Below are 21,757 nucleotides of genomic sequence, written 5' to 3' on the forward strand. Positions count from 1 at the left end.
TATGATTCCATTTATACGACACTATAGTAAGACTGGGAAACCCTGGTGGCGTAAAGGTTAAGTGCCATGGCTGCCAACCAAAGGGTTCGCAGTTCAAATCTACGAGGCACTCCTTGGAAACTCTATGGGGCAGTTCTACTCTGTCCTATAGGGTCACTATGAGTTGAAATTGACTCGACAGCACTAGGTTTGTTTTTGTTTTTTTTTATAGTAAGACTAAGGAGCCCTGGTGGCTCAATGGCTAAGTGCTCAGTCGCTAACTGAAAAGCTGGTGGTTGGAACCCACCCAGTGGTTCCGCAGGAGAAAGGCCTGGTGGTCTGCTTCTGTAAAGATTACAGCCAAGAAAGCCCTATGGGGCAGTTCTACTCCGTCACAGGCCATTGAGTTGAAAATCAACCTGACAGACAACAACACGGAAAGACTGCATCTACAGTGAGAGAAAGCAGATTAGTGGGTGCAGGGCCTGAGGGTGAGTGGTTGGGTTGGGGATTGCCTAGAAAGGGACACAAAGGAATCCCCTTGTGACGGAAATCTTCTGTATCTTGAATAAGATAGTAGTTATATGGAGTATACACATTTATCAAAGCTCCAAAGAACTATGCATCGAAAACGGGTATATTATATTAAATTATACCTTAATAAACCTAAACCAGTTATCCTTGAGTTGACTCCAACTCATGGTGAGCCCATGTGTGTTGGAGTAGAACTGTGCCCCAGAGGGTTTTCAATGGCTGCTTTTTTTGAAATAGACTGCCAGGTCTTTCTTCTGAGGCACCTCTGGGTGGACTCGAACCACCAGCTTTTCAGTTAGCAGCCAAGGGCGTTAACTATTTGCACCACCCAGGGACTCCTATAAGCTTAATTTCCAGTTGCTGTCAAGTCGATTGGCTCATGGCAACCACATGTGTTACAGAGAAGAACTTCACTCCATAGGACTTTCAAAGCTGTGGCTTTTTGGAAGCAGGTCATCAGGTCTTTCTTCTGAGGTGTCTCTGGGTAGGTTCGAACCACAGACCTTTCAATTAGTAGTCTTTGCGTCACCCAGGGACTCCATACCTTTAAAGAGTTAGTTAACAAAACAAAACCCTCAGTGGATCCTGTCTTCAGGGTAAAAGGCTTTCTTATGACCTAAAGGATTTAAAAGGGCTCTAGTGCTCTTCTCCTCTCCTCTTTATGCCCCAGTCACATGGGTGTCCTTGCTGTTTCAATCTGGCCAGGCGTGCTCCTGCCTCAGGGCGTTTGCACATGAAGCTCCCTCTACCTGCTATGCTGGCTCTTTTTCCAGATCTTTGCCTGGCTCACCCCTCACTTCCTCACTTCCTCCAAGCCTTTGATCGAATGTCACTTTCTCTGTAAAGACTTTGGTCTGACTCCTGCTTGCCTTCCCTCCCTCAGCGCACGTGTGTGTGTGCGCGTGCGCGCACACATACACACACACACACACACACACACACACACACACAAAGAGTTCTCCAAGCAAACAGAAGAGCTCCCATGTCCTAGAAAACACACTGCCATTTTGTGCTTCTCTACATTTTGCAATTCCAGCTTTTTATGCCCCTCCCCATTGCACCACCTGGCTGCCCAGATAGGTTAAGAAACTTGCTCAAGGTCACCCAGCCATTCACTGGTAGAGGTGGGATTCAACCCGAGGTCATCCAATTCAGGGCCTCTGCACTCAGCTGCTGCATTATACCGACACATACAGGCATGCAAGGGTGAAGGAAGGCGGTGGAATGGTTTAGGCTGAATTCCATTCTGTCCCTGCTCAGCTCCTCCCTCTTCCCCCCCAGGATCCTCTTTAATTTTGCACCCTCTTAGAATCATAATTAAGGGAGAGAAGTACAAAGAGAAATTCTCCCCTTCAAACCTTCCTGTCCACATTAACTTCACTATGGGGGGCCCAGGAATTCCAAGTTCGCCCAGAAAATTGCAATTGCAGTACGACATAAAATGTATTTAAGCAATTATACCCAACTTTTTTCTTCTTTTTGGTAAATTGACTTCCATTAAATGGGGCTTCATTAATGGCATATGGCTTGGGGTAAAAAAGAAAATCACTCCCTTTAATGCATGTACTTGATTGGGGAAAAAAGTGGCTTCGCGTTCCTCTGTGGAAAGCAAAATCTAAGCCCTTCTCCTGGTGATAAGACAGCTTGGAGCAGACTTCATGGAAAGCATATCTTCTTAAGGTGGCACACCCAAATCAGGATAATTCAAGGAGTTTAATAAACAGACAGGATGTTGAGGTGCTGAGAGACACCCCCACAAGATGGTGACAGTGACTTCGCAAGGAATCACTGTCTAATTGCAAGCTGAGGGGAAGGAGTATTGAGGGATCTTGGCTTAAACCCCAGCATCTGTGAAAATGGATATTCTCATGAGGAAACTCATTCACGTATTCACTCTCTCATTCATTCATTCATTTACTCACCAAGCATGTGAGGTGTACAAGGCACTGTGCTTGCCAGCGGAAGCCACCTCCACGGTGATTCCCTAGCTATGAGGAGTCCATGCAAAGTCTATAATCTATAAATTCAAGGGCAACATCTCCTCCTCTGTGCAGCTTCCACTCCCTCACCATCATAGCGTCTGGCTTCTGTGCTCCCTGAGCACCTCCCATGGGCATTGGCTCTTAACTAGACCATGGCCACGGCCTGGCTCTGATCCAGGGTTGAAGCCTCTCTGTGTCCCAGTGCCAAGCACAAACCAACACTCCCTCCCTAAGGCTGGCCCAGGCGAATGTGAGATATGGGAGGTGCTTGCCACCCTGTCCCCCATTCCAAGCCAACCTTGCCTTCCCTCCTGCCACCTGTACTCCTCCCTTGGGAAGGGTGCATGCAAGGAAATCCTTCTGGGAATATATTGGTCAGGGATGGGCAGAGACCACCATAGGCCTTGCTGGAGGCCAACTGCTGTGCCTTCAGCCCCAGTTACCTTTCATCCCTGAAGCAAACCTTAATTAACTCAGCCCTGATGCTCAGGCTCATCACAAATGTTTCCACATCAGTCTTCCACCAATCTAGGACTCCTGCTATGTTAACATAAGCCCATTTCCCAAGAAAACCCCATGGTGTTACGTATTTTCCAGCAACTGGATGAATGTCTGGGATAGTCTATTTTGGACATGGAGTGCTGTAGTGCCCCCAGCATCCAGGTTTCTCTTTGAAGAGAGGCCCCTGATCTCCCATGGCTTCCAGCAGGGTACAGGAAGATTTGAGAGATACGAACTAACCCATGAAAATTCAATTCTCAGCTACCTACTATGTGTTTGGGGTTGCTTACTATGGTCTGAAAAAAACAAAGCTTCCTTCCAGTCATTCTTGCTCCTTAGTGCTCCATCTCCCCGTATTCTGCTCCATCCTCCCAGTCACCCAACCCAGGCATCAACATCAAACCATTTCTCACCTTGGCCCCCACCAGGGTCAGTGGTGGCCAAGGCTTCTCCACCTCTATCGTCCAGACAGAGACAACATTCTGATCCTCCCGCTGTTCTAAAACATCTCTGTGGGGTGACTTGATCAAATCCCTGCCTTTCTGGAAACCCAGCAGTGGAGGCATACTGGCTTCACGATAAAGTCCAGACTTTTTAGTGCAGGATAGAGGGTCTTTCCTGCCTACCTTCCATCCTGGATGACATGCACTTTGAGCTTCAGCTATACAGCGTGGCCTGTATGTCCTGGAACACACCAAGCACTTTCATGTTTCCATGCATTCACATATGTTATTTCCTCAACCCTCTGCCATCACCCATCTGACTACCTGAGAAACTATCCCTCATCTACAAATTTAACTGAATGCCACCTCTCCTCATCCTCTCCCTGCACCAGGGGAGAAGCAGCTTCCTCCATTCGTCCCCTTGGCTCCATGAACATGTGCCTACATTGTACTGGGCACACCAAACTGTAATCACCTTTTGACTTGACCCCTACTAGAAATGAGCTCCATGAGTGCAGAGACAGAGTCCTGTTTGTCTCAGTGTCTCCAGCACCACAGCACAGTGCCTGGTACACAGAATAAATCAATGCCATAGAACAAGGGTTGGCAAACTATGACCCACTACTGTTTTGGTAAATACAGTTTTATTGGGTCACAACCATGCCCATTTATTTACACATTGTCTATGGCTGCTTTCACGCTACCATGGCAGAGCAGTTGTGACAGAGACTATGACCTGCAAAGTCAAGAATATTTATTATCTGGCCCTTTGCAGAAAGTTTGACGACCCCTACCGTAGAAGGCTCTCAGATGATGCAGTTGGCTGATAAATTTTAAAAAATAATTTCTAAGTAAAACCAAACCAGCTGCCGTGGAATCAACTCTGACTCATCGCAACCCTGTGCGCTGCGGAGTAGAACTGTACTCCGTAAGGTTTTCACGGCTGCGACCTTTCTGAAGCAGACCACCAGGCCTTTCTTCTGGGCTGCCTCTGGGTAAGTTAGAACTGCCAACCTTTCAGTTAGCAGCTGAGTGCTTGGGAAAAACAAAAAGATGCATACATAGCTTAAATATTTCTTTTTCACAAAAAATATTATTAAAGGTACATTAATTTTCCAATTCTTTTAATGGAGGACCAAGGCCTTTCCTTTGACAATGGGTCCATTCTCTGCATTGTCTATCTTGTATACACTACACTCATAATGCGTGGTTCCCCATTTCCAATTTTGGTACCGTTCATCCATTCAACAAATATTTTCTGGCACCTACCATGTGCCAGGCACTGTGCTAGGTGCCAGGGATGCAGTAGTGAACAAGACAGACCCAGTCCCTGTCCCCATGGAACCTATCCATTAGGTGCTTTTGTCTCACTCACACCTAATATTTAGGAAGCAATGCTTTTTAGAGAGTTTCTTTCATGGAGCCATTCCAAAGTATTCAATTTAGTTTCCATAGATGCAACTATATTTCCTTTCACACTCATATTTCACCATTTATGTGATGTTTAATTTAAATCACATAATTACAATAACAAGTGTGACTGGCACAGAAGAGAGCTGGCAATAAACCCTACTGATTCTCAGAAAGTACAAGGCCCAGCTGGTGGCAGAAGAAGTGCACAAGCATTGAGGGTGAGGGTGGGAAAGGGCCTGCTGGCTGCAGGTGTTCAGGGTGCTGTGACCATCAGTACGGAAGACCCACGGAGGCCATGGAAATGCCAGCTAATCCAGGGTGTTGCTTTGGCAGAGATGGGTTCTTATGTGTGCTTTGTGAATAAGTGATTGAATGAATGAATGGCAGTCCCCTGCTTTCAATGGTGGGCATTCTTTCTAATTACATCCCCTGCTGCTTTCAGAAGAGTGGAAATCAGCTAATCTTAAAATCTTCAATTTGGGAAGGACTTCCCAAGTCTTCTAGGTCTAATGCCCACAGCATTCTTGATATTCAAAACAGTCAAGATCTATTTTGAATGTTCCCAATGACCAAGAACTCACTTCCTTTCCGACTTCCCCCTGTCCGCCTTGTCCCACTCTTACTCTTTTCCTAGCTACTTCTTGCTCATCCTTCAGGTCTCAGTCTATAAGCCATTGGCTCCGGGAAGCTATCCCTTTGATGCCAATTCTAGTTTGCATCTCCCATAGCCCCTCGGCTCCCTGCATTTTCTCTACCATCCTGCTTACTTCACCATGTTCAGGGATCTGTCTCATCCACCAAACTGTGTGCTCCCTGAAGACAGGAGAAGGTTCTATTTTGTGGACAGTTCTTTCCTCAGGGCCTAGCAGAGTGCCTGACACATGGAAAGGACTCGGTAGATACTGCTGAACAAGGACAGTGGTGATTCAGTGGTAGAATTCTTGCCTTCCATTTGGGAGATCCGGGTTCGATTCCTGGCCAGTGCACCTCAAGCACAGCCACCAGCCATCCGTCAGTGGAGGCTTGTGTGTTGCTATGATGCTGAACAGGTTTCAGTGGAGTTTCCAGATTAAGACAAACTAGGAAGAAAGGCCTGGCCATCTACTTCTGAAAATCTGCTAACGAAAGCCCTATGGAAAACAACTGTCTGATCCGGTTGCGAGTGAGGTCGCCATGAGTTGGGAGCTGAGTTAAGGGCAACTAACAACAATAATAAATACAGCAGAGTAGGTGAAGGCATTGATTAAATGAATGAATGAGATCCTACTGGTGGAAGCAGAGGGCATATGTGGGGAAAAGCAAAGGGAGAGGCAGCTGAGCAGGTAAGCCAGGAGACAGCGGGGACTACCTCGAATGCCATGCTGAGTGTCATCTTGGCTTCCTGGGCACCACCCACTCCTGTCATGAAAACACGCCTCCCCACCCCACTGGTCTTGCAGCCTGAGCCGTGCTTCCCATTCACATGGCAGCTGCTGGTGCCTTCTTGGGGAACTCTTCTTAGGCAGCAACAATGGCATCTGGTAATTAGTGTGGGCAAACGTGCCTTTGCCTCCAAAGCAACTCAATAAACTTAACAAATTATCAGGGCTCTTCCCTGCTCAGCTTAATGCGAGCTCCAGGGAGCCCACGCAAACACATCAGGTAAACGTTCATTTGTTCATCCGCCAGACGCACCTCGCGCTCTCTGGAGGCCGTGTGTTTGAGTCTGGGCGTGCCAGGGGACGGAGTTCCTGGCTGTGTTTGCAGACGGAACAAGGGCTTCTAACCAGGATCCTGGGGCTAGCACGTTGGGGGTGGCACATTGTGAAGGGCTTGGGGGGGGACTCTGCTGGGTGAGGGATCCCTGCTTCTATGGAGAGGAGGTACTCATGGTGCTGAAGGGAACAGAAACAAGTGAGTCTGGAGATGGGAAGTGATGCCTTGTGCCAAGCTCTGGGGGAGGGGGCTTGTGGATTTCTAATAACCTTTCAGAGAATGCCTGGGGAAGGGTGGGACATACTAACTCCCTTTTTCTGTCTCCAGGCCTAAATCAGGCAGTTCCACTCTTCTCTGAGCCCTAGAAGTCCTTTGAGGGAGTCCATTGTTGGCATAAATGGTTAACGAGTTTGGCTGCTAACTGAAAGGCTGGTGGTTCGAGTCCACTCAGAGGCACCTTGGAAAAAAGGCCTGGCGATCTACTTCTGAAAAATCAGCCACTGAAAACCCCATGGAGCAGTTCTACTCTGACACGCATGGTGTCACCATGAGTCGGAATTGACTTGATAGTAACTGGAACTGTGGAAGTCTTTGAAGATCAGTCTCCTTCCCTCAAGCCACACTTCCTGAAAGAGGCAGCCCTGTGTGTCACATGGTCCTTAGGTCACAGCTGATTGGCCACCCGACCTAAGCTGGGCCAATCAGCTGATGAAACTGCTCTCAGAAAGACAGGTCCCTGTGACCCCTGGTGTGAAGATACTCAGTGAAGAGAAGGGCTGAGCACTCACTCTGACAAAGAGAGAAAGCTTTGGGAAAATGGTGTCCCAGAGTCATTTCTTCCACTTCTGTGCCTCCTCCCTCCTGCCCTCTTTGTAAACGGTGTCCTGCGCCTTGTACATCTGTCCTCCTCCAGAACTTACACCAGCCTGACTGGGACCGAGTCTAAGCATGGTCTCTGCCCTGTCCAGCTGTTGGCTCTTCAGATGGCTATTCCCTGCCTCTAACCTGAGTCTCTGTTATTACAGGTTATACCTGGGATGCAGGGTGACAGCCTGAGGCCTGGCAGTCCCCATGCCCTAAGTTGCTAAATCCTAACCACATCAGCCTTGGCCAGGAACAGGACACAAGCCTTCAGGGCCTGGTGACCCCAGCACGCTCACGCTCTGCCCTCTAACCCTTCCTGGCTCAGGTCAGTGCCTAAGTGGAGACACCACCTGTCTTGTTCCCCAACAGGGCTAAGGGAAGGCTCTGGAATCAGACAGAGGAGCGTTTGAATCCTGGCTCCCACGTTCACTAATGGTGTACGGTGGGCATGGGACTGAACTTCTCTGTGCCTCAGCTTCCTCGGCTGAGCCATGAAGAAATACCACCTGTGATGTGGGGTTCTGGCAATAACATGGCTAGGACTATGCCTGACACATCGTAAGTACCTCACAAAAGTGAGTTATTTCCTTCCCATGCTTATGACTGAGAAGAGAGGATAGAATTTTATCAGTGCCTTGAACTCCACTCTCCAGATCACACAGGGATCAAGCAGATGCCAGAGCACTCTGGCCTAGGTCTTCCCGGGGAAGTAAGGATACTTACACACATTCTGGTGACAGAAGAGCACAGGGCGGAAGGACAGGGTGCTCCGTGGCACCCAGAGTACATGGTCCACTCGGCCATCAACTCGTCTTTCTCTTCCACCAGCTCTGTGCTCTTGGTCTTCACCATCACCTGCTTGCCACTGGTGGAAAGGACTCAGAAAAGGGACCTGCCCTCTTCCAGAGAGGGTGGTAATGTACGCCTTGCAGAGGCCTCTGGGGATTAAATTTGGATGATACTTCTCACCCAGAGGAAATGTTTACAGATGGCTTATCGAAGAGCCTCCCACACCAGTGTTTGCCTGCCACTCGACTGCCCTTCTGTGTTTGAGCACCATCGATGCTCCCTGCCTCCCCCTCCCTCCCCAGGAGGCAGCAAGCCACCCTGCCTGAGAGTTCAGCAGTCTGAAACCAGCTGCGAAAGCCAGCCTCCCACTCTGCTGGAGAATAGCTGGGCTAAACATCGTGGGGACGCTAAGGTCACTGGTAGAATTCTCACCTTCCGTGTGGAAGACCTGGGTTTGATTCCTGCCAATGCACCTCATGTGCTGCCACCACCTGTCTGTCCCCTGAGGCTTGCGAGTTGCTATGATGCTGAACAGGTTTCAGTGGAGCTTTCGAACTAAAACGGACTAGGAAAAAAGGCCTGGCGGTCTATTTCTGGAAATCATCTGATGAAAGCTCTATGGATCACAATGGTCCAATCCACAACTGATCGTGGGGATGGTGCAGGACTGAGCAATGTTTCCTTCTGTCATGCATGGGGTCGTCATGAATCGGAGGTCCACTCCGGGGTAGCTAACAACAACAAGATCAGTGAGATAGGTGTCCTGAAGTCAGAGGGAGCTGGATTCTGATCCTACCTCTACCAGCTATTGGCCGTGTGACCTTGGAGAGGTTGCTTCACCTCTCTGAGCCTCTTCTCCCAGTGTGTTTCCCAGTGCAGTGATGAGGGTTAAATGTGGTACAGCGATGCTCATAAAGCATCATAAAGAAATGGGAGCTGCAACTCCTGGTCATGGCATGCTTCCATGCAGCAAAGGAGAACCGTGGGCAAACGGACTGACGTTTCCCAAGTGGGAAGCACTCTGGAGTAGAGATTACGTGCATGGGCTCGCCTATGTCCACTTCTCAGCTCTAACCTTAAAAGCTTTCTCATTTTGGGCAAGGAACTGACCTGCTTTGGGCCTCAGTTTCTCCATGTATTTAACAGGATACCAATAGCACCCATCTCGGAGTTTTTAAAAGCCAGTTGCTGTCTAGTTGATTCCATGTGTCAGAGTTGGACTGTGCTCCATAGGGTTTTTAATAGCTGTGACCTTTCAGAAGTAGACCCCCAGATCTTTCTTCTGAGGTATCTCTGGGTGGACTCAAACCCCTAACTTTTAGGTTAGCAGCCAAGCATGTTAACTGTTTGCATACTCAGGGTTGTTAGGAGGTTTAAGTGAGGTGATGGGTATAAAACCTCTTAGCACAGTGCCTGTCACATAGCAAGTGCTCAAAAAATGACCCTATGGGACAGAGTAGAACTGCCCCAGAGAGTTTCCAAGGAGCGCCTGGTGGATTCAAACTGCTGACCTTTTGGTTAGCAGCCGTAGCTCTTAACCACTACGCCATCAGGGTTTCCCAAAAAGCATTAGGAATCATTGCGGAGGACCCACTCTGTGCCAGTATTGTACCTAGAGTGACTCAGTAACAAATGCAAGGTCCATTCATTAGTCTGGTGGAGGTAACACAAGCAGAGGGAAGAGGAAGGAGATAGGAAGAGGGTAGTTGACAAACAGGGAAGAGAAGCATTCCTGTCTTCTCATATTGCTCACCTCTATCAATCACACCTGGGTTAATGCCTTAATACTTTTGGTTTTAAGTAGCAGAAACCCAGATCAAACCAGCCTGGGATAAGGAAAAATGACTGGATGCTGTAGCCAAACCATGGGAAGAGCAAGGCTGTAGCTGGCCCCAGGAATGATCAGAACTAAGAATGCAAATGCCAAAAGGATTCCCTCTCTCTGTGTCGCCTCTCTGCTAACTCCTGGCTTCATTTGCTCTAATTGCAAGTGGCTGCCTCCCTCTAGGACTGTGCTTCCTAAGACATATTCACCCCTCAAATACTGCTTATCACTGGCCATCAACTGTTCCAGCAACTTCGCTGCTGTTTACTGAGATACATGTTTATGAGTAGGGCAGTGAGTGAATAAACTCAAAGAATATAAGAGTGAATTAATGGAGAAGCAAACGAGTGAATCAGGGATGACTTAGTGAGTCAGCAAGTGAGTGAAGTGTGTAAAGTTGAGTAGATAACTTTAGCTCCTCACCAATTTATCTAATAAGCTCTGACACCAATTTTTTATACACAAGAGTGGTTAAGAATAGCACAGGAAATTACAGATCACCAGCTGAAACAGAATGATATTATATGGGTTTCCTATTGCTGCTATAACAAATTACCACAAACTTAGTGGCTTAAAACAACACAAATTTATTATCTTAAAATTCTGCAGGTCAGAAGTCTGAAATGGGTTTCACTTGCCTGAAATCAACGTGTCAGCAGGGCCACACTCCCTCTGGAAGCTCTAGGGGAGAATCCTTGCCTTTTTCAGCTTCTAGTGGCTGCCTTCATTCCTTGGTTTGTTGCCCTTTGCTCCATCTTCAAGGCCAGCAGCAGGTACCTTCGTATCTCTGACTCTGACCTTCTGCTTCTTTTGCCATATCTCCTTCTATGACTCTGACTCTCCTGCCTCCCTCTTTTAAGGACCTTTGTGATTACATCAGGCCTACCTGGATAATCCAGGGTAATCTTCCCATCTCAAAAACCTTAACTTAAAGGTACCCCCAAAGTCCTTTTGCCATGTAACTTAACATGCTCAACAGGTTTTGGTGATTAGGATATGGACATGGGGGGGGCATTATTTTGCCGACCACAGATGCCTTGCTCAGAAGATAAGTTCGACCATTGATTCCCAGTCCACAGAAGGAGGGGCAGGAGACAGGGCGGAGGAAGCGTTGATCAGATATGCCTGAGCCAGGTATAGGCAGTCCTGGACTTATGACAGATAACCTCCTGATGACTCCGTTGTAAATCTGTTCTGGTATAAATCAAATGCCTCTTTTTTTTTAGTTTTCATTATTGCCTTTTATTATCAGTATCTTCATAAATCCGATCTTTGAACATCTGCAAGCGAACATTTTAGAGTGAGAACATCAGCAAAGTATGTGCCACAACGTTATATGGAGTACATATTACTAACAGTAAGATGTACAAAAAAGACTCATAAGTGCCGTCCATCGTAACTCAAAATCCTAAATCAGGGACAACCTGTGCTTTTTGTTGTTGCTTCGTTCTTCTCGTGTCTTGAGCCCTGCGATTTTTACAGGCTTCTCAGGTGATTCCCCCGCCAAGGGAAAAACAAAACCTGTCATGTTGAGTCAATTCCGATTCATGGCAACCCTAGAGAGTAGAGCTGGCCCACAGAGTTTCCAAAGCTGTAATCTTTACAGATGCAGACTGCCACATCTTTCTCCCATGGAGCAGTGGGTTCAAACTGCCAGCCTTTCACTTAGCAGCTGAGTGCTTAACCACTGCACCACCAGGGCTTCTCCAGGTGATTGCAGCTTCCGACAAAGCTTGAGAATGACTGTGACAGAAGATAGGCCAAGACAAACACTAGCTCTGTCACTGCCATTGAAGGCAAAACCTGGTTCTGTGATTCCTGGAAATTAAGGATCAAAAAGAGGGTGTCTCAATCCTGGACGCACATTAGTATAGCCTGGGGAGACTTAAAAAAACAAAAACAACTTTTTACTTTGAAATAAAAAGAGTTGCAAAGATAGTACACAAAGTTCCTGTATACTCTTCACCCAGCTTCCCCTAATGTAAGGATCTTACATAGTCGTAGCCCTTTTATCATAACTAAGAAGTCCACATTGGCACAATGCTAACAACAGACTTTATCTGGATTTCATCACCTTTTCCACGAATGTCTTTTTTCTTTTCCAGGATCCAATCCAGCAGCCTACATTGCATTTAGTGGTCATATTTCCTTGCTGTTACTGTTAGGTGCCATTGAATCAATTCTGACTCATTGCGACCCCATATAACAGAGTAGAACTGCCTTATAGGGCTTCCTAGGCTGAAATTGTTACTGGAGCCGATTGTCAGGTCTGTTCTCCCACGGAGCCACTAGTGGGTTTGAACTGCTGACCTTTGGGTTAGCACCCAAGCACTTAACCACTGCACCACCAGGGCTCCTTCATGTCTCCTTAGCCTCCTCTAATCTGTGCAGTTTCTTAGTATTACCTTGTTTTTTCAAGACTTTTAACACTTCTGAAGCATATTGGCCAAGGATTTTATAGAATGCTTTTTCATTTGGGTTTGTCTAATGTTTTCTCATGGTTAAAGTGGGCTTATGGATTTGGGGGAAAAATACCAGAGAGGTAGATGTCCTCCTCATCACATCATATAAGGGGACACGTGATAACAACAGGGCCTATTATGAGGATGTCTGCCAGGTTTCTCCACTGCAAAGATGGCATTTGACCCTTTCCATACTCTACACCATTAGAAATGAGTCAACAAGTCCAGCCCACACTGTAGGAGAGCGGAAGTTCCAGGTACTTTTATTCTCATGATTTCAATTAAGTTCATCTTCACAACTCTATTATTACCTCACTGCTTTTTATGGGTGAGCCCTATCCAAAGTTACCTTGCTAGTAAGCAGCAAAGCTAGAATTTGGACTCCTGTCTGTGGCTCCCAAGGCCACCGATAAAACAAGGTCATGCAATCTCAGAGGTGGGAGCTACCTCCAGCTCGCCTCGATGGTGCTTTTCAAATCAGTCCATGGATTGTTGCCCATTAATGGGTCATGAGACCAGTTTGGGGTTGCATTTTTAAATAATAAAAGAGGGAAGAGAGCATAACAGAATAGAATAGAAAACAAAAGAGTATGTCACACATGTAGTAAGTCTAAGTATTGTTTCATAAAAGTTTTGTTTCTGTAACCTTCCTTTGCTTAGCTACCTTTATCTTTACAGTAGGGATAAAAAGTCTTTCCCCCTGCCCCCACATCAAAGGGTTGTTATGATGATTAAATGAATAAATATATATAACTTAGAGCAGAGACTGGAGCATATTAAACATGACGTAAATATTAGTTATGATCATCGTCGTTATTATCATGATTATTAAGTGTGTATTTATGTGCTGAGTCATGATATAAAGTGTATTTCTTACTGTAGGGTGCAATCCAAAAAATTTGAAAGTCCCGATCTGACATCTCTAGACCTGGGGTCAAAAACTTAACGACCGTTGGCTCAATTCCAGCCCACTGCCTGTTTTTTTAAATAAAGTTTTAGTGGAACACAGCCAGGCTTATTCATTTACCTAACGTCTACGGCTATTTTTGAGCTACAATGGCAGAGTTGAGTAGTTGTGACAGAAACCGTGTGGCCCACAAAGCCTAAAATATTTACTATCGGGCCCTCTAGACCAATGCCCCTACGTCAACTCATCCCAAAGGGTATTAGGCATCTCTTCCTAGGCCATGGGGCCCTGCAGATGCAAACCAGGCTAGGTTGCATGACTGCTGGGTACCTGGGCCTCCAGAAGTGTCATATCCTTCTACCATAGGCTGATGTCCACACTTTCCTTTACTTAGCCACCTCCACAGCTACCCATGGTGGAAAGCTAGAATCTGGTGCATCCAGCAGGTTCAAGCAGGAAGCAGATGGCCCGCTCAAATTAGAATGATTCAAGGAGTGTTTAATAAAGAGGCTATTTACAAAGGTGAGGGTAGGGTGTAGGAAAGCCACAATGGATAGCAGACTTGTTACCACCCTAGGCAGGAGGGGACAAGGAGAGGGAGAAATTACTGAACCTGGAAGGAGAGTCCTTTAGAGAGGACACTTTAAGTGGAGCAGAGACCTCTACTCGAAGGACAGAGAGCCAGCTCCAGGCAGCCCTGCACAGAGGAAGCCAGAAGAATGACTGGAGCTCACCCTTTTCCTTCCCTAATCTCCTGTGGGGGTCCCCATTAGCTAAACTGAAATGGAAGTCAAACGGCACAGGACCCACTGATGGGGTCCATATGTGGCAGCCTCTCGGGGCAGATAGCAGGGTGGAGAAGACTGGAAAAGGGACCTGGAGGAGATACCTTAGATGCCTGGCACACATAGTTGGATTAGAAAGCCAGGTTTATTTACCTTCCCTGAGTCCTTGGGTGTAAAAATGGTTAACGCAGCTGCTAACTGAAAGGTTGGAAGTCTAAGTCCCAAAGACGGCTTGGAAGAAAAGCCTGGTGATTTGCTTCCAAAAAATCAGCCATTGAAAACCCTATGAAGCACAGTTCCACTCTGACACACATGGGGTTACCATGCATCAGAATCAAGCTCCATGGCAACTGTTTTATTTTACTATTATTAGTTTTAAGCTGCCTGTGAGTCGGAATCAACTTGGCAATGGTTTTGGTGTTTTGGTATTTAAACAAGGAATTAGGAAAAAAGGTGTAATGATCTACTTCCAAAAATTAAGGCACCCTGGTGGCGCAGTAGTTAAGTGCTCAGCTGCTAACTGAAAGGTTGGCAGTTTGAACTCACCAGCCACTCCAAGGGAGAAAGATGTGGCAGTCTGCTTCCTAAAAGATTACAGGTTTGGAAACCCTATGGGGAAGTTCTACTCTGTCCTATACAATGAAAACCCTTTAGATCACAACAGAACTGTCTCTGACTCACTTGCTTTGGACACATCATCAGGAGACATCAGTTGCTGGAGGAGGACATCAAGTTTGGTGAAACAGAGGGCCAACTAGGGTGTGGGAGTCCCTCAGTGAGATGGATAGGCACAGTAGCTGAAATGACAGACTCAAACATGCCGGCGATTGTGAGGATGGCACAGGACCGGGCAACATTTCGTTCTGTTGTACACAGAGTCGCCAGGAGTTGGAGTCTACTCAAAGGCAGCTAAGAACAAACAAGGAATTCCCCTGCTTCATCCCTCCTGGTAGGGAGTCTGGCCCGAATATCAAAAGATTGCCATTGAGTTTACCTTTTACTGCTGCCTCTTCCTGTATCTGCTAGCCTCCACATGGTTATCATGGAGCTTATCTTCCAAGATTTTATCAGCGTGAGGGGGTGGAAGGTTGTGAACAAAGACACATAGCAGCTATGGTTCTTTTGAGCCTGAGCAGAATCTGACCAATGTGTGTGGATTTTTAGTCAAGTTTATCCTCACATCCCATCCTATTTCAGGAACGAGCTGTGCCGCCTTCATCTCTGCTCCTCAGCTGAAGTCCAAAGAGCAGGTGGGCCAACCTTGGCCCCTTGGGAGAAAGAACTGGAGTGAAAAAAGCTGCCCAGGCTGAGCAATATCCCCAGAGTAATCAGCTCCCACTGGTCAAACCCCAGCCCCCCACCAACTTCAATTGCCCCCCCCCAAAAATTGCCCAGGCATCCTCAAATGGCATCTGATACCTCCTTGTTGTTGTCAGTTGCCATAGCATTGGGTCCAACTCATGGTGACCCCAAGTAAAACAGAACGAAATGTCAACAGGTCCTGCACCATCTTCACGATCATTGGTATGCCAGAGAGTCCATCGTTGTGGCTACTGTGTATTTTGAGTGCCTTCCAACCTAGGTGGCTCATCTTCCTGTACTATACTGGGTAATATTCTGTTGTGACCCATAGGGTTTGTTCATTGGCTAATTTTCAGAAGTAGATCATCAGGCCGACCTCAAATCCAGCCACACAACTATGGCATGTCACCTGGAAGCCTTCTCTGCTCAGTCCAAATTGTTCATTTTACAGATGAGAAACCACAAGCTCATGGGTAGGGAGGTGATGGCTAAGGGAATCCAGCCATCTGGCAGAACTGGAGCAAGAATTCAGGACCGGGGACTAACCAATTTTCATCTTTCGTTTACAGAAAATGGAAGTTGAAGTCAATTTTGGAGCCCTGGGAAGGGACTTGGTAAAATATCAAAACACAGCACAGTCTTAGGCAAGTTTCCTGGTCAGGCTTAGCTGCTGAGGCCCCGCATCTGGACCTTCAGCCCCCAAAGAAGCTGTTCTGTGCAGACAGGATGAGGCAAGAGTCATCAGTCAGGAACCAGGCTCCCACCTGTGAGTGGCTGTTTGCCCTCAAACAGTTACTTTCTGAAAGTCTCATATTAATGACAGGCAGCTTTCTAGTCCTGTAAATTGAGAGCTAGCATCAACCACTGAGTTTCTATTAGATCCAATACCACATAAGCAAGTACCTAGCACAAGGTCCAAAGGTCACTAACAATGCTTTCCTTGTCTTTTGTTTTCTCTCCAATTGGGAGGCTCTTGTATTACATGCAACTGCTTTTATAAACAGCCAGAAGCCAGTGAGTTTGAACGTAGCTCTTAGAGCTCTGTGCTACAACCCTGAGAAACAGGGGCCCCTGAGAGGAGAGTGGGGGACTCTATCTCATTTTCATGGACGCAAGTGTAATTAGGAAAATCTCAGGGTTCTCCTCCCTCTTTCCTCCCCCAAATTTCTTCGGAGAAGTGAAGAGTTCAGACTCACAGCCCAAGTGCTTGGGTTTTAAATTAGACAACTTTGTCCTGACAGGAACCAAGTCACAGCTGTCATACCTGATTATTTTTAGAGTTACTACTAAACCCTTTGCCGGTTACGAGCTGCCACTGTTCAAGGCAAACAGAAAGACTTCACATTTTATCCTGACAGTTCTGGAGCCATCCACTTCCTCGTGTTCATTATTTCCAGCCTGTCTCTGGAAGGGATGGTGTGACACCCTGACAATTCTATAGTGGGGAAGGTTGACCCCATGCCTCGTAAGTACACCCAAGGGACTTAAAACCCCCTACAGCTGGGTAGAGCAAATGGTTAATGCACTTGGCTGCTAACCAAAAGGTTGGAGGTTTGAGTCCACCCAGAGGCACCTTCAAAGAAAGGCCTAGCAATCGACTTTCAAAAAAAAAAAAATCAGCTATTGAGAACGCTGTGGAGCACCATTCTACTCTGACACATGTGGGGTCACCATGAGCTGGGGTCAACTTGACAGCAGTTGGATTTTACAGCTGAGCAAAGCCCACTGCCTCCGAGAAGACAAGAAGAAATATTTCTAGTGGAAGTAGCTGCCCTACAGCCTTCTTTGGGTGAACCATCTTTCATGAGAGGCAAAAATTGACCCTCCAGTGTCTAACCCCTAAGAGTGCCTGTATGCAAATTCCCACAGGCACTGGCTAGGATTGGCCAGGCTGCAGGTGATGTCACAACCCCTCCTCTGACCCAATAATGACACCACCACTGAAAAGGCCGACCTCCGACTGCAGCTCTTGCAGAGAGAAAAATTCACCACAAGCAAAGGACCTTCTAGATTGCTCCTGGAGTGTGGGGACAAAAGTCTCTGCTGTCCAAGTTCCTGAATCCAGAAAAAAAAAAAAAAAATGATCTTATGAACATGGGAAAAGAAGTTCAGCTAAGGCCTAAGGTGAACGTCTCTTCTTACATCCATTTTTTGCTGAATTACAGAAACAAGTTCAAGGAGCAGCAGCCAAATTCCTACCTTGGCTTTAAAGAGTTCTCTAGAAAGTGTTCAGAAAAATGGAGATCTATTTCAAAGCATGAAAAGGCCAAATATGAAGCCCTGGCCAAGCTCGACAAAGCCCGATACCAGGAAGAGATGATGAACTATGTGGGCAAGAGGAAGAAACGGAGAAAGCGCGACCCCCAGGCACCCAGACGGCCTCCATCATCCTTCATACTCTTCTGCAAAGATCACTATGCCCAATTGAAGAGGGAAAACCCAACCTGGTCAGTGGTGCAGGTGGCAAAGGCCACTGGGAAGATGTGGTCTGCAACGACAGACGAGGAAAAGCAGCCGTATGAACAGAAGGCAGCTCTCCTGAGAGCTAAGTACCAGGAGGAACTTGAAGTCTACCGTAAACAACGCAATGCCAGGAAGAAGAGCGTCCGAATGGCTAGGAACCAGCGCAGGGGGAAAATGGAGTCAGGCAGAAGCTGATGGATTCAACTTGAAAAAAATAAAATGCCATTCACCTGTCCTGCCTGTCTCTTCTGTCCCTGGTCTCGCGTGTGGCTCTAGAGCGGCCATTGCTACTGCTTTGGGGAAATGAGTGGCATGGTAAGAGAAGAGACTGGGTATGAGAAACTGGGGACAGGCAGGCTTTGAGAGAGGTGGCAGCAGTGTCTGAAGGAACGTATGGTCAGAATCCACAGGGCTTGCTCAGACAGGTAGGGTGGGAGTCTCCAGGTGTGAAAAAGTTAGAAGGCATGGAGGTAGGAGCATCCTGATTCCAAGTGGCTATCCAGGCTGGAGGACCATACAAGGGGTCAGGTCCAGGGACACTAGGTCCAGCTCTGGTGAGGGGGGTGGCAGTACAGACTTTCAGGTCCAGAAGACCTGGAGTTCAGGTCAGGCTCCCAATCCAGGTCCCAGCAGAGAAATATGACAAGATGACCAAGCAGGAACTTGTTCCATGGATGGACCAAGCCAGCAGAGGTCAGGAAGCTGGAATTTAGGGTTCCAATTGTATTTCCAGATACCAGACCTCCAGCAAGATGTAGATACCAGTAGCGAGTCGGTATGGGACTCCAATGGGGTTCCCTATGCTTTTTAGGATGATCCTTATGATGACTTAAAATAAACAAAATACTGCATCAGGCTTGAAACATGAGTAAAAATCATCCCAATCCCTATAAGAAATCCCTGTTGACACTGGTGAGCATCTACCCAAGTCATGTCACATAACTGAGGACATGAGGACATTTGTTGCTTTTATGACCCCTAACAGCAGCCTGATTCCCAGGCTGATACCAGGGTCCGAAGGCCAGGAATCCCCCTGGCACAGTGATTGGCTCAGTGATGAGCGTGGGTCCCAGGTCGGTCCCATCAGAGTGGATCTCAGTCATTCCGCCATTACAGAGAGCCTCCGAATGAGGCTAATACATTCAGAACCCTAGAGACATCACATCATTCCGGACTTTTTACTGAAGATGAACCGAGACATTTCATTTTTTTGCTAAGATGGTCTGAGTTAGGTTTTCTGCCACTTGCAAATGAGTCATACTTGATAAGAAATTTGTGCTGTGTCTGCTATAACTGGATTTTTTTTCCCAGACAATACACTGTGAACTGTCTCATACCAATCAATAGAGATTGGCTCTTCTGACGTCTTTTCATCAAAAAGCCTGGGTCAGAATGCAAAATTGTGTTTGTCACCAGGCTACGCATGCAACAGGCTGCCCTAACTCCACCTGAAACCCTATACCATGGTGGAGGATTTTCTACTCTAATGCACTATTTGAAGTTTGCTTTTAAAATTTAATTTCTCATCCCCTTAAAGGCTCACCCAGTTCTAAAACACTTCAAAAATATGGATTTTTACTATAATTTTAAAAGTGTTTTAGAACTGGGTGAACCTTTAAGGGGGTGAGAGGTATTATAGTGGGGTGATTTAGAAATTCAGGGTTTAGAATCAGACAGGCCTGGGTTTGAATCTCAACTCTGCCACTGACAGGTTGGATGACTTTGGGGTCAGATGGGTGTCATATTCACGTCTTAGGTTATTAGGAGAATTAAATGAGATATTACCTGTAAACCACAGTATGGTCCCCGGCACATAGGTAATATTTGATGGTAATTTTTAATAGATTTTTCTATGGTACCTATTAAATGATAGGTAATTTTTTTTTTTAATATTTGATAGTTACCTATCATTATTATAGGGGACACTGGAGGTTCATCTTTTATGTGGGATACCCAGGTTTGATTTCCAGCCAACGCACCTCACGCACAGCCACCACCTCTCTGTCAGTGTGGGCTTGTGGGCTGTTATTATGCTGAACAGATTTCAGCAGGGCTTCTAAACTAAGACACCCTAGGAAGAAAGGCCTGATGCTACTTTTGAAAATCAGTCAATGAAAACCCTGTGGATCGCAAAGGTCTGATCTGTAAACTGTCATAGGAATGGCACTATTCTGCATGCATGGGGTCATTATGAGTTGGGGCCAACTTGACAACAGCTAACAATGACAACTACTATTATTTCTATTATAGCAAGCTGGTTCCCTAGTGTCTTAGTCATGTAGTGCTGCTATAACAGAAATACCACAAGTGGATGGCTTTAACAAAGAGAAATTTATTTCTTCACAGTAAAGTAGGCTAAAAGTCCAAATTCAGGGTGGCAACTCCAGGAGAAGGCTTTCTCTCTCTGTCGGCCTTCTCATCAATCTTCCCTCGAACTAGGAGCTTCTCTGCACAGGGACCCCAGGTCCAAAGGACGAGCTCTGCTCCCAGGGCTGCTTTCTTGGCGGTATGGGGGCTCCCTGTCTGTGATTGCTTCTCTTATATCTCAAGAGATTGCCTCAAGACAATCCAATCCTGTAGGTAGAGTCCTGCCTGACTAACACAACTGCCGTGCAGGCATCCTCCCTCATTAACATTACAGAGGCAGGATTTACAACATATAGGAAAATCACACAATACCGGGAATCATGGCCCAGGCCAACTGATACACACATTTTTTGGAGGACATAATTCAATCCATGACACCTATTAAGATGAAGACATTTTATAATATTAAATATATGTATTTCACTTCAAGAACTGATAGAAATGTAATTAAAAGTTTTCTATATGGTGTGGAGCTGAGATTACAGGGTCATAATGCAGCCCAATATTTTCTTCCTTTGCTGCTGCCCTCTCATGTTTAATACGTATCAAATCAAATCAAGCTGGCTTATAAAATCAGAAAGCTTACTTTCCAGAGACGTCAGATACTTTGAGATGTGGACCATGACATAGGTGAGCTCTTAGCAAATGATCATACATTTCACATAAAACAACTGAGCTCCCTTCTGAGATGACCAAGAGTGGCAAATATTTGACTCCATGCCCAACTCTCACCTTACCCCTGACTTTCAGCTGGTCTAGGTCTACCAGATCATTTCTGCACGATACTTGATAATTATCTATCAAGGATATTAATTCTGCACGATATTTGATAATTATTTTTAAAGGATTGAAAGTATAATGCTTTCCTTGTAAAGCTTTTCAAAGCCACCCCCAGAGAAACACTGAAAGGACACAACCCCTACTGGTCTACAAAATCATAGAATGGGACACTATATAAACATGCTTCCACAGATCTAACCATTCCCCTGGGATGACTATAGCGATCACTTCCTCTCCCTCCCTGTAAACGGCCTGGCCTTAGGAGGCTGAGCATTGTCCTGGGTCCACATTCCCTTGGTGGCCACATGACAGTCTGGAGTGGGAGAGTTACAACGGCTCTTCGGGGGGGGACGGAGGGGCCCGATGTTTGCTTCAGTCTGTGCTCTTGAGCACTTGACCACACTGCTTCTCCAAGTCTCAGACCCTCCCTGCGCTCCTGCCGGCATCACTCTCCCCACCACCCACCTCTTCTTGCCTAAAGTCATCAGAGGAACCTTCCTGAACTAGGACTTGGACCATTTTCTGCTCCCATTCAAAGACTGTATAAGGCTCCCTCTTTTTCCCACACAGCATCCAGTGAAAACCACTCTGCGTGACGTGTAAGGCCCCCTGATATCAGGGAGGGTGCCCCTGCAGTCTCCCACTACATGATTTACCAGCCATTTA

The 21,757-nt window shown here is 46.6% G+C and overlaps 2 protein-coding genes across 2 annotated transcripts in view; one reads left to right on the plus strand and one right to left on the minus strand.

The window, feature by feature from the left end:
- CSMD2 (CUB and Sushi multiple domains 2) overlaps positions 1–21,757 on the minus strand; it is a 797,331-nt gene that overhangs the window by 416,117 nt on the left and 359,457 nt on the right.
- On the plus strand, positions 17,576–18,737 carry HMGB4 (high mobility group box 4). Its single transcript, XM_010595190.3, has one exon. It carries the CDS (start codon positions 17,576–17,578, stop codon positions 18,137–18,139), a length of 564 nt encoding a protein of 187 aa, XP_010593492.2. The 3' UTR covers positions 18,140–18,737.

The sequence above is a fragment of the Loxodonta africana genome, chromosome 3 (genome assembly GCF_030014295.1).
Source record: "Loxodonta africana isolate mLoxAfr1 chromosome 3, mLoxAfr1.hap2, whole genome shotgun sequence".
NCBI classification, from domain to species: domain Eukaryota; kingdom Metazoa; phylum Chordata; class Mammalia; order Proboscidea; family Elephantidae; genus Loxodonta; species Loxodonta africana.